The 17,112-nt window shown below is 41.8% G+C and overlaps 2 protein-coding genes across 2 annotated transcripts; one reads left to right on the forward strand and one right to left on the reverse strand.

Annotated features, from left to right (window-relative positions):
• Nucleotides 1-890: 890 nt before the first annotated feature.
• Nucleotides 891-12,796, reverse strand: exoc5 (exocyst complex component 5). The gene is made up of 18 exons (XM_084914368.1): nucleotides 12,605-12,796; nucleotides 12,127-12,221; nucleotides 10,691-10,838; nucleotides 10,359-10,553; nucleotides 8,873-8,937; nucleotides 8,634-8,662; nucleotides 6,212-6,321; nucleotides 6,000-6,044; nucleotides 5,765-5,905; nucleotides 5,608-5,690; nucleotides 5,305-5,514; nucleotides 5,060-5,207; nucleotides 4,849-4,957; nucleotides 3,686-3,806; nucleotides 3,515-3,601; nucleotides 3,293-3,401; nucleotides 2,902-3,117; nucleotides 891-2,102 (listed from the first exon to the last, which is right to left on the reverse strand). Exons 1-18 carry the CDS (start codon nucleotides 12,629-12,631, stop codon nucleotides 1,914-1,916), a joined length of 2,127 nt encoding a protein of 708 aa, XP_084770494.1. The 5' UTR covers nucleotides 12,632-12,796; the 3' UTR covers nucleotides 891-1,913.
• A 64-nt stretch (nucleotides 12,797-12,860) lies between these two features.
• Nucleotides 12,861-17,112, forward strand: ap5m1 (adaptor related protein complex 5 subunit mu 1). The gene is made up of 8 exons (XM_084914369.1): nucleotides 12,861-13,083; nucleotides 13,189-13,849; nucleotides 13,944-14,171; nucleotides 14,247-14,386; nucleotides 14,788-14,873; nucleotides 14,980-15,092; nucleotides 15,221-15,317; nucleotides 15,400-17,112. The coding sequence occupies exons 1-8, from the start codon at nucleotides 13,016-13,018 to the stop codon at nucleotides 15,480-15,482; spliced, it is 1,476 nt and encodes a 491-aa protein (XP_084770495.1). The 5' UTR covers nucleotides 12,861-13,015; the 3' UTR covers nucleotides 15,483-17,112.

Genomic DNA, 17,112 nt, shown 5'->3' on the forward strand with positions numbered 1-17,112 from the left:
AAAACAGGAAACAGTTTTAACAGAAAGTAAAAATCAAAAGTAGAACGACACGTTCACGGTCAGTTCAACCACAGTCTTTCTGCTGTCCTGACACCAGCGTATGTTTGTATGTGTTGGAGTCTTTATGTTTCTGAATGTGTATGCAAGAGCTGCTCAAACTGACGAGTAAGAGAGGACAGTCTTATCCAGCTCTCCAGTGTTGACAGTTTTACTAATCCCCTCCACCTGCTCAAACACCCACCCCAAAAAATACATCCCTCCCCCTTTTCCATGTGCCTGTGCTGGGAGTCCCTGGGGCCAGGCTGCGCCTCTGCCTTCGTCTCCACACCAGTTATCGTCTCTGGCCTGGCTCCGCTCCCCTAACCCCTTCCTGCGCCACACACATTAATCGGCGCAAAAACAAATAGTTTTCAAATGTTTGGAAAAGACCCACTGTTTGCATCAGGGCCTAACAAAATAATTTTTACAAGCTATCCAGTTGTGATTAGGGCTGAGAGAATTGAATTTATGTGGCATTGATAATATTAATATTAGCCTAATTAATTATGTTGTTTGAACTTGCACAGCACCGTGTGTACCCTCTACACAACACTAACCAGCCGGCGCTGGAACTGAGCTTTCAGCCATCTCTATCTCCCCAGCTCTCCCCCAGTCCATGACTACTGCACACAATTCATCAACTCGTAGATATCTAATCCCCTCTGGCTCTGCTCACTTCCTGAAGTCTAAGAAAGAACTTTACTCTGGTGGCAAGAATTCCTATGAATACTTGATGACTTCTATAGACAGACTGTTTCATCTCACTTTGAAAGTCACATTTGAAGAGAACTCAGCAAACTTTCTATTCACAGCTCCCCAATTTATGAAGGATATTCATAGACGGACAGTAATAAAATGCAACAGATTTTTATTGGGTCACTAATTAAGGTAAACAGCAGTACAATGAGAGCGACTTTGTATAAGAGACAGTTTTGGGCATTAGGTACACGACCCTTCGTCTTTCTCAGTGTAGAAGCTCCCTAATAAGCCCTGTGTGAAGAAGTCCCTTCTAGCTTGTTTCCTTAATCATTAGAGGTCCACACTGTAGTGTCTCCTGACCCAGAAACACTGCAGATCAGACTGACAATGTCTTTGGACTGTGTGCCCCACTGGATGAGTAAGTGTTGATCTGTGCAATTACAGTGACACATACTCAGTGACCCATCACACCAATCATCTAAGCCATAAAGAGACCACCCAAACCTACAGAGAGGTTCTCGGATCACACTTCTCTGAGATGGCCTCTTGACCTGTAATTTGTTGTCAAGGGTCAAAGGTTATAGAGGTGGTCATGTGTCTCTCTTAGCCAGACAGAGCTCAGATCTCATGCTTGGTCAGGCTGTCTCTGTCTGGTTTCCTACAGTTCATTACAAAGGGTAGCTGTCTGCAATGCACAGAGTGACTACAGCCTTGACTTTACAGTGTGATTGTTGACAGATTCCCTTTAAAGCAGCTTTCGGGTCCACTTCTGTGCACAGGTGCAGCCACAGAATTTATATTTTTGGCACAATAAAAAAAAAAGTGTTTCTTTTTAGATAACCATAGAAATTAGTAATGTCCATTTACTTAGATTTCAGATATCTTTGCCATAAGGATTGGTGATAGATTAGTATTTAAAAACAATTGAAATGAAGTCAATAGACATTTAAATTTCTTCAGCTTGGAGAAATAAACAATGGGAAAAAAAGGTAAAATGCACACATTCAAGGAGCACTGGCCCTTGTCTCCATGACGCACAAAGCAATCCCAGTACAGTCTGTATGCTAGGGCCAGACTGATGCATTCACTGAAGCAGTAATGGGTATCTTCAAGATGCATCATCTCATCAAAGCATAATTTACTGGACGGAGCTCAGGGAGGTGTTGAAACAGTCATTAACTGAAGTGTCTACCGAGTCGAGCTGAACGGTAATCCACTCTGAGCTGGACGAAGGCGTGCAGGAGGTTTCGGTCCAGATTGGTTAGCTGCTCACCCGAACAGACCTGCTTCAGGTTATCAGGGGCAACCACCAGGAGGTTACAAAGGGCATGGAGTGTGTCAAAGAGCTGCAGCACCAGAGGGACCTGAACGACAGTGAAGTACAAAACTGTTTACATACTTTAGGTTTTTATACATTTAGATTAAATAAAAATGTCTAATATTTGCAGACTCTCTGTGAGAATTGCCAGTTTTTCCATATAATATAGATAATTGTGAATAGATTAATTTAATTTATTTATTTGCTACATAACATGATACACGGGTCAAGTTTTTTAAACCTCTACATCAGTGTTTTCCCCCCCAACCTTAACCCTAGTCCCCATATGTTTTTGTTTGAGGTAAACAAACTGCGAGTAATAGTCTACAAAAATGCCAGATTTAGTAAAAATGACACAAATTACAATAAAATGCATACATGCAAATTTATATTTATAAATGCATATTCTTTTTTTAGTCATCAGAAGGTTAAAAAATCTAATTTTCTGAGAATTTTTAATGGTTCATCCTTTACAGGGTTAAATAATTAATAATTAAAATGAATTGTCTTGTGGACTTTTAACAGCTGTTCTGACAAAATAAGCAAATGTACACGTTAAACACGGAAAATTTACAATGCTGTTGGTCCATGTATGTTTAGACTGAATGTTTAACAAAGGAAAATAAGCAATCAAATAATCAATGATGGAAATAATTCTTATTTGCCACCCTTCTTGTTTGTACTGAAAGATTAACAAAGGATGCCAGAGCCTTTATTTTGGATTGGCCTGACCAGTTTATTTAATAAAACATCCCAGGTAGAGCCTTTGTAGGAAAAGCCATGTTTGCCCTGTGACCAGTGCATTCTGAACCTATGCTCCACCCCCCACCCCACCCTACACTCACCCTGAAGTCCTTGGCGCATCGTCGGTATTCAGCCACGTCGCAGATGGCCAGCATCCCTCCCATTGAGCTGTAGCTGTATTGCTGTAGATGCTCATGGATGAGCCGGTGGAAACGAATGCCCAACTCCGTCAGCACTGTGTCCACATTTTTCCCATCCATGGACTTCCGCACGTGCTCCACCTGCCGACTGACGTAGGCACATACCTTGGAGCAGGCCTGTCAGGTGGGGGGTACACGCGGAGAAACATGGAAAACACGTTCAGTCCGACACACTATCTGTATTTAGTCGAAGAAAAACTAGGTGTGGATTTGATTTGCAAGTTTCCTTTGCTAATTTGTTTAGTTTTGAATGTGAGCTCCTTAAAGCAAGCTGAAGATTTTTCTCTCTTACTGTAGTGTACTGGATCATGACATTGTTTTCATCCTCAGGCCTGAAATCTGTCTTCTTCTGCTCTGTTGCCAAGATGTGCTTCATCTGGCCCACCATGCAGTTTAGTGTTCTGTGTGCAGCAGGGAAAAAGATTAAAAACAAAACACCCATAAATGACTTTAAAAACTACTTGGTATTTCATTACATCTGCACATACAGACAAAGTATTAGAAACACACAGACCTGTCGATTCCTGTGTCCAGTTTCACTTCCATCTGCTCTATCACCTCTTTTTTCTTGTGCAAACACTCTGCCAACTTTGGAGATGAGCTAAAATCAGATTAGGAAAGGTAAATTCAGAAAATCTTTTTACTACACGAATAAAAGGTTCATCATCTTTAACCCTTAACTGACCTTATCAGAGGCATGAGCTGGTCATTAAACTGTTTGTCAAACAAATGAAAGATAGAGTTCGCCTGCTGAACCACATCCAGGAAGTACAGGTTGGCATTCTTTGCATCAGGTGAGGGAATTGCTGTAGAAGAGAAAGAGAGAAAGCCAGACGATAGGGGGAAAAAAAGGTGTGTGAAAGCATGAATCAACATGATTCACAAAGAGGAGAAAACCACTAGTGCCTGATGTCTACTTCTTGGCATTAGAGAAATATAATGCATGAAGCAGAAATTCTCAGTAATGCTCTATTTCAGTGTCAGACAGTGAGGAGAAAGTAATCAAACCACAGGGACATCAATGATCCATTTCCTTAATGCAGAATGTACCTAACGAATTGAGCACTGGGATGTACCAAATGCATGTTTAGTTCCACTGTAGCTGGCTGAAAATGATAAGCTGCTCCCTTATTATACAGTCCCATAGAAAATGTAAAGAAGTGCCAAAAGCGCAGCCTGCATGGCATCAAGGTAACTTGGATTTTTCACTTTTTCATATGGAACAGACATTAATGGGCACATGTAACCAACCGCAGCAAGTGATGTCAGAGCAGGTGTTTTCCTCTAGGTGTCGAATCAAAAACGGAGGATGTGGCCTGCCAGGTAACATACTTGATGGTTTCAACTCATGTGGAGCAAATAAGTCGCAGGAGAATGATGATGGATCTTCCACATGCGGCTAACAAATTGGGATTTATTTTGCCTTTGATAAAATGATTTGTGTCTGTCACTATGTGTTAGTTCAGTGATAGACTGGTGCCTTGTCCAGTGTGTACCCTGACTCACCGAATGACAGCTGGATTCGATGTGTTTCCAGCTTCCTTTGTTAGTGTTTTGTTACAAATAAATGTAAGACAGAAATATTGTATTCATCTGGTTTTCCACACCTAATCCGCTCTGGTTCAACAGTTTGAGAACCACTGGACTAGACCATTATCAAAGTTTCACCAGGATGGCTGCTATTATTTAACAATCTGCTGGCTGTTTGATTGAAAAGCTTTTCTTACAAGATGGCAAGGAAGACCTGGATCATCCTTGCCAGTGTATTAAAAGTTTTAGTTTTAGGACACAGCTATAGTGAACACTGCAGACAAACATTATGGTTTTAATGAGCTAAGTTGGATTTACCTGAGAGGCCAATCTCTAAGGCGTAATCAATGTGTTCTACACAAAGGTGGTCAACCAGTAGCAGGAAGATTGAGAAGGCATTCTTGGGCAGGTCAGACGGGTCTGAAAGCTGTGTAACATCAAAGAAAAATACGCATTTAAACTTTTTCAAAAAACACAAATGCAGTACAGTTAGCGCACCGCTAGTGAACATAGGGCAGAAAAGCCTCACCCTGTGGCATCTCTCAAAGGCATGGCGTGTCTCCTGCAACAAATTGACAACCAGCTCCGGAGAGAGAAAAGTCTCTCCGTGGGTGTCAATGCTAGGGCCCAGTGGAAGATTGGTGCGTTGTCTGATCCGTTCCTTCAGATCTTGAATACTGTTACAAAAAACAAAACTTAAATTATGTTGTTGTTTGTTTGTTTTTTACCAGTTAATCTTTTCTTTGTGTAAAATCAAATGTGCAGAAGTATGACCTGCCAGCGCCCACTGGCCGTTTCTGGTGATTCTTAGAGTCGTAGTATCGCTGCAGAATCATGGCACCTCGAGTGCGAAGATATTCTCTCTCCATGTCAATGTAACTTTCCAAGTATGAAGAAAAAATGCTCTTAATCAGCTTGGAGAGGAACGTATGCTTGTCTGAGCCCAGGTTGAACTCTGTGAGCTTTGTGGCTAATCCTGTGGTCCTTCAAAAGGGAAATAATCAGCGTCATAAACAAGAACAATGGTTTCTGGGTACCCATGAAGTGAGCTGAATTAAAAGTCAGCAAGTTAATTACCTGGTGTAAAGGTCATAGAGATTCTTGAGGTATTGTTCTATATCTGAGTGTCGAGTTTCATCCAGTTTTTCTTTAACATGTGCCTGCAGACACAAAGCCAGTTAAATATAACCAAAGACAGAGTAATACATCAAACTCTTAATTTCAGTAGAAATACCTGTAATTTGTTCTCAAAGATGTTCTGGATGAGTTTGGCCATGACAGTCTCAGGACTACTGAAGACCTCGCCCACCTGCTTATTGACCCTCTGGCAGAGGACTGCCGTGTCCTCAAACACGTCATTCCTCATGTAGGCACCCTTACAAAGTCAGATGACATCAGCAACATGTAAATGTCTGCAGATATTACTTGAAGCAATACTACCAAGTGTAAGAGGAACTTTACACACTCACCTCCTGACACTGCTTGATGTAGACGTCCACACAGTGTGCATAGCCCTTTTACGAAAAGACACAAGCGTTACATCGCTGTGCAACATTTCAAGGGAGTGCTAAAAATTTAAATCATACATGATTAATATGAACAGAATGGGAATCACAATTATCCTATTAATTTGACCAAAGATTAGGTCAAATGTAGACACTGAACCTATTTTCTAGGTTACCTTGAAATGTAATAGAACTGCTGCAACCTCCCGCATACGTCCAATCTCACCCCTGCGCTGAGCTGCAGTGAACTCCTGGATTAACTGCCGCTCCAGGTCATGGTATTTACCTGGTTAGAAAACCAAACAACCACCAATAAATTATTAGATTTTCTATTATATTATTACAAAGGATTACTAGGATTTCTGATTTTACTACTCATAAAATGTGGCCTGATATTCATCTAAGTCACAGACACCAATAAACACAAGCTGACTAAATTAATGACACACAAACAGTTGTACTTCATGTGATTTAAAAATCAACACAGTGCAGGCTGGAAAAAGGAATTAAACTCTTAAATTTAGTTATGCATCTTAATGGCAAAAACCTCCATCAGATGAGGATGGTGTGCATCAGCACCAGAGATGGGCAGTAACGCGTTACTTGTAACGCGTTACTTTAATCTGATTACTTTTTCCAAGTAACGAGTAAAGTAAGGGATTACTATTGCAAAAACGGTAATTAGATTACCGTTACTTTCCCGTAGGAACGCTGCATTACTGCGTTACTAAAACCGTGATTTTTTTGTGAGAATGTCTCATGACAGTGACGTAAGCGAGTGCGACGTTCGTGACAACAGCTGTGTGCAGATCAACAATGGATCATATATCGAGTGCGGGAGAGAGGGTGTGTACCTGCAGCGTTTAAAGCGTGGAAGTACTGACCTTATTTTGAGTTTGATTCCATAAAAAGTGACAAAAACATTAACGTCCGTTGTGCGTGGGAAGAAAACTTCTGTTTACAGCGAAAAAAAACACCTAAACAAGCACCGAGTGGCTACCACGTAATGGGAAATTCACAGAGAAGCTGCCGTATCCTTCCACTGACCGCTGCAGCACACCTGCACCAGAGCACACCTCCGTCTACCCTACTCCTGCTTTACAGGTGAAAATAGAGCAAAAGGACCGCTGAGTCTTTGATTTTATTTATTTTCTGCTGTGTTTTACTTGCATCTATTTGAAAGACTGAGTGTAAACACAAAAAAAATATTTTATTTTATGTGCTGGAATGTGCAGAAAATAGGTTTAAATGTTAAACTAATTTCTTCAAGTCAGAGAATGGTGCATATAATTTAATTTTTGCTTGATGCATAAAGTTAAAAGATTAAAACTGATAAAACAAGTTAAAAAAAAAAGAGACTTTTCCATTTGATTACATTTTGTATGATGGATTATGTAGAAAAAGTAGAATTGGGCTGAAAGATCTATCACTTTATCACCTATTCAGGTTGTAAATCGTGTTTTTTAAAAGTAACTAAGTAACTAACTAAGTAATTAATTACTTTTGAAAATAAGTAATCAGTAAAGTAACGGGATTACTTTTTTGGGGAAGTAATCAGTAATTAGTTACTGATTACTTTTTTCAAGTAACTTGACCAACACTGATCAGCACACATCAGCATGCCCCCATTCGGAAGCCAAAAAAAGTTTACAGGTCACATCCTACAGCATAAACATAAGTCAACTTTTACGTCCCATTTTCCTCAGTTTTTCCACACTCCACAGTTTCATATAGAGACACCTTTATTGTGAAATGTCATTGTTTCCCCCTAGATTGGGAGACATCCAGGCCCCGAGATAGAAAAGAGTATACTGATGATCTAAGGGTTGAGTGCTAATGTACTTTCCTCTTTGCACAGAATTTTGTGTGTATTTGTGTTTATTATTAAAAAAAACAAGCACCAAAAAAAACAACTTCTTTCTCATTAGTCCAGGAAACACTGATCAACAAGTGTTCTGGGATACCTAAATGGACTTCAGTAACCTTGGCATATTGCACAAAGTTGTTTTGGGAGGGCAGTGGTTCCATTGGTCCTTCCATCAGCACAATGTCATTTACTGTTTTTCTTGAACTGGAAATTACTACTTATTACTGGAAATAAAGTTACAGAAACAAACATTTTTGCAAAGTTTTGATATTTCTGCAGGTGTTTTCTGTAAGCCTTGTTTGGTTTTTTTCATTCTTTATGTACACACAATTTTGCTCCTGGTCTGTAGTACATTCACTACTCATGACAGTAGCATCAGGCCTGGACAGATGACCACCCGGGTCTTCGGAAATACTTTTAAAGGCTTTTTAATGTTCGGACCCATGAAAGTTGTTGAGACTGAGGGATGGTTAAAACAAACAGTGTTTGTTTAACTTTAATCACGTTTTCTTCATTGGAGCAGTGACTCAAATTCAAACCAACTGAACACTTTTTTTCAGCCTGCACTGTGACTGACTGCTTCAAGTGTTCAATAAAGGTGCCTTGGTTTTTGTAACTGTATCTCAGATGAAGATCACATCATATTTTATTAATAATTAATGAAGAAAACTTGGTCATTCCAAGTAGTTTACAATAGAAACACTAAATGTGGGTGACTGTCAAAAACTTACTTGCAATTTTTGCCTTGACATCTGCAAACCTGGCAGAGAAAAACAGTAAATCAATATCAATGACATTTTAATCTATATACTAGTAAAATAAAAAAGTAGACGGTTATATTTTTAGAAATCACATGACGCTGTAAAGATTTAGTGTTGCGATTACACTGAGAGGAACAAAAGTAATACTCTGTGTTCCTCTTGTATGTCACTGCTTTTGTCTACAGCTGCCTTCAGGATGCCTGACTCACCTGTCGAATGGCAGCTCCTGGGCAATGAGATGCAGCTTCTGAATGATATCAGCAGCTTCCTTAATCTGAGGAACAGAGAAAAAGTGAGAGTGGGTATGTATGTGTGTGTATGAGAGAGAGATATCAGGTGATGGAAAAAGAGTGAGAGCACAGCGGGACCATGTGAGGTGGACATCCAGAGAAAAAGTGGGCAGGCCGCCGGCAGTGTTTCCCCTTGGGGGATCATCATCTTAAAGCAGCCCTCCTCCACCTTCCCGTGTTGAACAGGAAGCTGATAACAGACAGGCTGCGCTCACCTGGGCATCGGCAGCACCAGCGGAAGTCCTGACTTAGCAGCACATCCAACTCTTTATTGGCATGCCTTTTCTGAATAGGCTGTAATCCCACAGGAGTCTAAATCGCCTTCAATAATCTGTCCGTCCAGGGATATCTGTCTAAAAAAAGGGGGCCCTGTCGAGAGCCGCCCCACACCCCCCTACACACCCCCACCCCTCCTGACATACACGCTGGCTGAAAAAAAAGCCCCAGACCTACGAAAGGCCCGCCGTCCGCAACTCCTCTGTTCCCGCAGATGCCTGCCTCAGCTAACATCATTACTCTGCTCCCGTGAGGAGGATCCAGCCTTTCTGCTCGGCGAAGGTTTTCTAAGTATCTGTCCCCCAGCTAAGATTAGCTAAATCCCATGTAAGTAATGTAGCCGTCTCCCTGCAGTCAGGGTTTAGCAGCACTTGTCTCCACGCTGGCGGCCCAGCCCTCCCTTTCAGAAGGATTAGCAAAGCCATCCCCCTTCAGCTATTCACTTGCAGCTTTCCTCTTTTCCCCCTCATATGGAGGTATGCTCAGGAAAAAGGAATCTGGACAGATATTTCTGCATGCCTTTCCAGAAAACCAGCTCCATCTCCAGCTTTCGTCTCTGGGATTGACCCCCAGACACACTTCTCAGCATCCGCTAATGACATTCCTACTAACAAGAATAAATCTAAAGCATCTCAGTCGCTCTGCTGTCACTACAAAACTGCAAAATCAAACTTTTGGCCACTTGTCTAACATTGAAAAGGCCTCTGTGTAGACTGAAACTGGGTAAAAGTGTGCATATCTTTTCCCAGGATGTATGTCACCAGTGCCCTTGCGTGCACCACCTTGCTACAAGCTCTCTTCTGCTGTAACGTGACACAAAGCTGAGGGCCATCCAAATTCTCTCTCCCAGACAACCTACTGTAAATGCAATTAGTTTTGACATGAGCATGTTGACATCCATGCTAGTCAATCAGCCAGCTATTGTCAAACAGCAAATGACAGTTTATTAATCCAAATTAGTCGAGGGATCCAACTAAAGGGATAAACTTAACAAATTAATATGGATGGTTTACCTTGTAATCCTGTTCATTCTCACCTCCAGCAGTATCACAGCAGGGGGCCCCCGACAATGGTCACGCATACACACCTCCACTGATGTGAAGGGAAAGAACATGTGCAGCATACTTACCTTGTCTGGGTTGTTAAATACATCGCTGCGTAGGTCTCCATCCAAGAACTCGTTGAAGTAGGTCATCAGACGCTGAGCTTCCACAGCTCTCTGGCGAGGCGTGTTCACCCCCTCCAGCTGGTCCCCCAGGTGACAAACCTTAGTGGCCACATAGCTGATGTGCTCGTCGAGCTCTTGGAAATGCTGAAAGGCCACCTGATATCATGCAAAACAAAGAGGATGTGAAATAAAAACACACAGAAAAAAGTTTTTGGAATGACAGATAATATAATCTTTGACAGCTCAAGGGCTTTGCAGTGGGTGTGATTGGCTCCTTTCACCACACAACACACCTGGTTGCTTCTCTGCAAGTCTTGAACTTTGTGGGCAAATTCCTTGGCCTCACGATGACACTGATGCTCAAGCTTCTCCACCTTCCGCTGGATCTTCTCATCCAATTGCTTCAACTCCTCAATGTGGTTCTGAAACTCCTCCAACAGCCTTTAATGGGGGAAAGAATGCATGTAAGTTTCCACTTGGTAGTTCTTCAAAAAAAATAACAGGTAAAAGATGCAGAAAATGCCCTTAGTTTAGAATAGTAATTTGGTACCGCAAGGTTAAATCTGTCCCACTGACCTCACAGTTACAGTTAATAGTTAAAGAATAGTGCCAGATGCTTAATTCCTGGGTGCCCAGGCTTAAGAAGCTCTGAAAACTAGCAGCTTCGTCAGCTGCATTTTAAGTGCCACCAGGACTGCAGAGCAAATGTTCTAAGTCAGCACCACATTTCAGAGTAGGAAACATCCCAAAATGATGAGTGTATAATCTTCTGACTAATTCCCTCAGCACTGGCTAGAGCTTAAAGACATCTCCCATCCTTTCCCAACAGACACTCATTCCCTGGCTGGTGACTCACAGTATGGTGGCCTCCACAGATATGTTGTCTCTGACTTGTAGCTAAGAGTATCCGAGGAGGTGGCGGCAACAGTTTGTGTAGTGAGAAGATAAGCAGGATGCATCTGTGGTACAGTTAAACTGTTGTGGCATTTTTGCTTACGAGATGCAGGCCTGTCCCCAAATATAAACATCACAACAAATATGGGGAAAAAAGATGCAAAAGACTTTAATATTTATTTCTCGTTTTTCTCCAACCCGAAACTTTAAATGAATGGTGAGGAGATCCAGGTGAGCTTTGTGAAGGACAGCTTCTTTAGAAAGTCAGTCTGTTGACTGTTATAAAATAATACAATGACATAATGTAATTGAAACACTAAAATCTAAAATATAATGAATTATTTCCAAGTATTTTAACAGGAAGCTTACCCTAAATTATTATTAAAATATGTTTACTGAGAGAGAAGAAGATGGTTTATGTGTATTTAATGGCTACAGAGAGGAAACGGTCTTGATTACGGAGTCTAATTAATTTAATTAACTGCTCAAAAAATGAGTGGCACTATGGCTAGAAGGACAGTATGCATGGTTAATGGAAAATCTTTATACAGCCAGGTGAGTCGAAAGGCTGTGCTTTAGATTTGTAAAAGTTGAAATATTAATTCATGAATAAGGCATCCTTTTGAAAACATATTTATTATTATAATAACTACAAATAATCAATTAAATTTTACTTCCTTTTCAATAAAGATAATGGATGGAAGGAGATCTTATACGCTATATAATCTAAAACTTTGAGCTAAAATGTGGTGCATGTAATTCTTATAAACTACGACCTTATATTAAGGATAAGAGAGATGCTACTGCATATGTAAATGACAAGTATCTATAGTACCTTTTGGGGTCAAACGCCTCGGCTCCTCCTTTGGAGCCTCCCCCAGGAGTCCTCCATGCCAGCCTTTCAATGTACTCATCTGCATCAAAGGGCTCCTAAAGGGGGGGGAAAGCAATGGGAGAAGAGTCACTTGGCCCAAAATACGACAGTCGTCTACAAAAGGATGGTAAAAGATTACAAGATCGGGTAAATTGTAAAAGGTTACTAAAGTTACCTGTGCTGATTTTATTGCACACAAACAGCCAACAACATTGCTATTTCCTCGAATAAGCGAACTCATACAATTAAACAATACGTGTCCTCTTTTCTCTCACTTTAACAACAAGAAACCAACGTCTCTCCTCAATGCTTGAGTTATTATTAATTCTTAATTACGCACTCAATTGATAAATACGGTCGGCACTGTTAGGATACCGTTAATTGTAGTTAGCCCCTTAGCTAGCCTGACAGCTAACACAGCTACCCGTTGTCATTTTACCTCGAACAGATGAGCTGTCGTCGCCATGTTAAAGATTCAGCTGGCGGCGCGGTGAAATAAAACCTAGGAGATGGAACTCAAAGCCGGCAATAAAGCCGACTTCTGCATTGATTTGGTGGTTTCGTACAGTTTTGCCCTTTGTTGACAGCTAGCTGGTTGGCGATCCAGCTTCCTGTATGGGAGAGAAGGGTGGGGACAGCCGCTTGGAAGTGCGCAAGCGCACTTGTCAGCTGATTGGACGTAGTTGTCACATGAAACAACAAAAGCAGGAAGTAAGTAGCAAGCATCAGCGATGTTCATACAGCGAGGCAAAAAATGAATTTAACACATGCACAGGGAGATTTAAATATTAGATTTTGACGCTTTTGGGTTTTTTCCCCATAAAGTCGGGAGTTTGCTGTAGCCGGAGAAATGACTGTACGTGGTTTATGGATTATTTCTCACGAGAATGGAGGAAATCTGTCAATACGCTTTTCTAGGTTTGTGACTTCTAATTATTGTCACATATATGCTAACATAACATATTTTTTTCGGATTACTTATAGATCGCTGTGTTTTGTCATGTCTTGTGTCTCCTTCATCAGGAGGTTTTCCACCGTGGAGCACCGTGCAAAGAGCCTGGCAGGTTCCTCATATGTAGCAGTCCCAGAGGAGAGTACTTTCCTGCAGCTCCTGCTCACTGAGCTGGGGCTTTCAGACTCAGGCAAGAATTATGTAGCCCTCAGAGATGACTGTCTTTACCGTCCACGGTCACCAGCCCTGGAGCTGCATGTGGATGGACCTGGAAAAGGAATACTTTGGCCTGTGTTGACTGTCTCGCAAGGGCCTCTCATTCTGGCGTGTTTGCCTTTAGTGGATGTCCCTCCTGATCCGCGGCCACCTCTGGCCAGTCTGCTGTCAGTCTCACAGGGTCTCACACTTCTGGCAGGCCTACAGACTTTTCTCCTTGGCTCAGGGAGTAAGCCAGATAGTGAAGGGCTTGGCTCTCGTCTGGCAATGTTGCCCTCAGTCCTCCTGCAGGTTTGTCCACTTGGCACACCCCTTGATGTCCCCCTACCTGGGACACCTGCTACACCCACAGCGCCCACTTCTGTTGGAACTCAGAAACAGCCAGCCTGGAAGACAGGACTACACCGAGGTCGAGCTGTGGTTAACGTTGGACTGATAGAAACAGTGCGGTCCATGCAGTATGGTAATCGAAGCAGACAGGACCTCTGGGATGTTTATGGCACTGTGACATGCAAAGTAAGTCCACAATGTAAATGAAAGTGATTAATGTTATAACTTCTGGAAATGATTTATTTAGGATTATTCTACATTTCTACCCTTCTTTCAACAGTGTGAAGTGGAGGGGGTGCTCCCAAATGTGACAGTGACTCTATCACTGCCACCAAATGGTTCTCCACTGCAGGACATCCTGGTCCATCCCTGTGTCACATCTCTGGATTCGAGTATCCTGACTGCCAGCAGTGTGGATAATTATGATGGCTCAGCTTTCTCCGGGCCATACAAGTTTCCCTTTTCCCCTCCTCTAGAGCCCTTCAGACTATGCAGCTATACTTCTGAGGCATGCATACAAATTCCTTGCAGATATGTTTTCATTTTGTAAATGATTTCTGCTAAAATCTTAATTTCTCACCAGGTTCCTGTTCCACCCATACTTGGTTCATACCAACTAAAGGAAGAGGAGAACCAGCTTCGTGTGTCAGTAACCCTCAAACTTCATGAGAGTATAAAGAACAGTTTTGAGTTCTGTAATGCTCACCTGCCATTCTTTAACAGGTAAACTACACAAAGTTCAAAATCACTATTTCCTCATGCTTTCTTTACAAGCATAATATGATCCAGTCATAAATATAATTGCTGACAGCCCTTTTAGGAGTTTAGAAATTATTGAAAAATCAAATGCACATATGTGTGCAGGAATTTTTTTTTTTTAAATAGAAAACTCTTTTAAATGTTTTTAAATCTAATTTAGCAGAGTTATAGTATCTTGTTTGTGTGTGAGAGACTATTAAACAAACTGCACTGTAATTCAGCGGTGTTCTGTAACCTCTGTTAAAAAAAAACCCAGCAAGTCTCAGGCTTGAAATTATTGTGCCTGCCAAGTTTTTGTGGATCTCTAATGTCTTTGATCTGATTTAACTGATTGTCTGCATACTGTCTCTGTGTGCACTGTGCAGGGATCAAATAGGTGTTGTAGATATGAAGGTAAGCTCTGGACAGTTGGATGTTTCAAAAGAGAAAAACCTGCTTGTCTGGGTCCTGGGTAAGCGTTATGCTTCAGACTCTCCCTATAAGAAACAAAATCAAGTTCACTGCATCTGCATACTTAAAAAAAAATGGATGACTATCTTATTCTCAATGACATGTAGGGCAAAAGTTCCCAAAGTCTCGTGAGGTTACGATGGAGGGTAAGATCAACTTTTCTGGACCAACACCAGGACCTTCTGACCCACTCTGCACAAAACTTACTGCTTATGTCAAAGTAAGTTATTATGTTTTATAATCACCAGTAGCCAAGGATCGTCACCCATGCTTACTACTTTATGGTCTTCATGTACTACTCACATTAATGTAAGACGAGATAAAAAGATTTATTACTCATCTTCACAGTTGCATTTCAAAGTGCCTGACATGACGTTGTCTGGGTGTTATGTTGACCAGCATTCGGTGCAGGTTTATTCTTCTGCCAAGCCACGGATTGTAACATGTAAGCTTACAGTAAAAAAAATTTTTGGTCAAAATATTTGTCTCTTGCGTGACCCTAACAACTGTGTCTGTCCTGCCCTCAGCCCGAGAACTTCAGTCCAAAGAGTACTACATATGGAATTCAACAGGTACAGCTCCGGTATCTTCTGGACAGATGATGATGTAGGATAGATTCACAAAGAGGGGCTTTGTGGACACTGCACTGTGTATTAATGAGACTGAAAATACTGTAACGCACACACAGTGATGTACGACCCTGGGACCCAGGACCCAGAGTCCCGGGTACAGCTGAAAGTAAAGAATTTTGACCCAGTTAAATTATTATTATGGTACCCTGTTTTACAGGAGAGTTATTATCTATTATCTACTCACATGTGCAAAGGCACTTCACAATATGCAAAAATCAACTGGATTACTGCTTTTAAAGAACTACCTGCACCTGCAGTTCAACTTCTTTTATCCCCAGTCTGCCTCAGATATATCCCATTGCAGACACAAGGGCCACCCCTTGCTCTGACAGTCGCACTTCAGTGACTCTCCATCAGCCGGATAATTAGCAGCTGGGGCCTTGTCATCAGCTGTTGTAGGCCTGGAGTAGAGGGGCGGCTGGACTGTGAAAGGGAAGCCTGATTCGACCAGTGTCTTGGCGACAAAACCTTCTCTTTTGAGCTGGCAGGAGTCCACACCCATACCAATCACTGGCCCCCACCTCTTTTGACCTCAGCTTTGTCCTGTCAACTAGTAGCGAGCTGAAACACACAAACTCTCCAGCCTGACTGTGATTGAGCGCTGACCCTCGGGCCCTTCGAGACTTGAAAGCTGTCGGTCTCATTCTGTGAGCAGGACCTGCCTAATTGGTGAAAAAGTCACAAGGATGGTAACTGTTGAGTTGCCTCTTGAGGTTACAGAGGAGGTTTTTTAACTAATTTATCGTGCAGCCTGCTGTAAATGATTTTGATCTTTTCTTGTTGTAACACAATCATCAGAGTAGCCCTCTATGTATGCTTCGATGCATAGATAAAACGGCTCAAATCGGCGTTTGGTTCCAGATGCTTCCCTCAGTTTATCAGCACATTACCTGAACTATGCATGTAACATTTCTACTACACAAGCTCCACCTCTGTGCATTAAGTTAAATGAATAACTAGCTGATGAAGGGTTAAACCAGAGGAGATTGTGTCCCAACTATTCCACAACAGCCAGACTCCTCTGAGTGGCCTCATTGTCTGCCATTGGCCTCTTGTGCCCCTTGCTGGTCCAAATGCTACATTCTCACGTGGATTTCCACTCAGAAGGCTGACCATGACCAATCCTCTGTCAATTGGAACCAATTGCTCACACGGCATCCTTCACCTTCTTTTTATGTAGCAGTATGGAGTGGCAGACACCGAGACCTCTCGGCTCTCCCCCTCCACGATGATTTGGCTTTAAGGCCCAGTGTGTGTGGTTAGCGAACTGGAAAAGGAGAAGGTTTTTTTTTTTGTTTTGTTTTTTTGAAGAGTTGGGCCACTCTAAATCTCCTCAGTGTCGCAATATGTGGTCAGTCTGGCTCCTCAAGTCTGCAGTTAGTGGCCTCTCACTGGCAGACTTTGCTTTGTTGATTGAATAGCTTGCTAAGTAGATGGACTCATTTAATGTGTTGCTCTGCTCCAGTGCCTTCTGTCCATACCTCTGGGCATTCAGCTGAATTGTTCATTTATTTAAAATGTGTTTACTCTTGCATACATGCATACAAGAAACAGATTTACACTTTTGTCCTGTAATAATCAAAATAAAGATCATGTGGGCCAAACGCA

This window comes from Perissodus microlepis, chromosome 19 (genome assembly GCF_051167445.1).
Source record: "Perissodus microlepis isolate ML-2025 ecotype Zambia chromosome 19, ASM5116744v1, whole genome shotgun sequence".
NCBI classification, from domain to species: Eukaryota; Metazoa; Chordata; class Actinopteri; order Cichliformes; family Cichlidae; genus Perissodus; species Perissodus microlepis.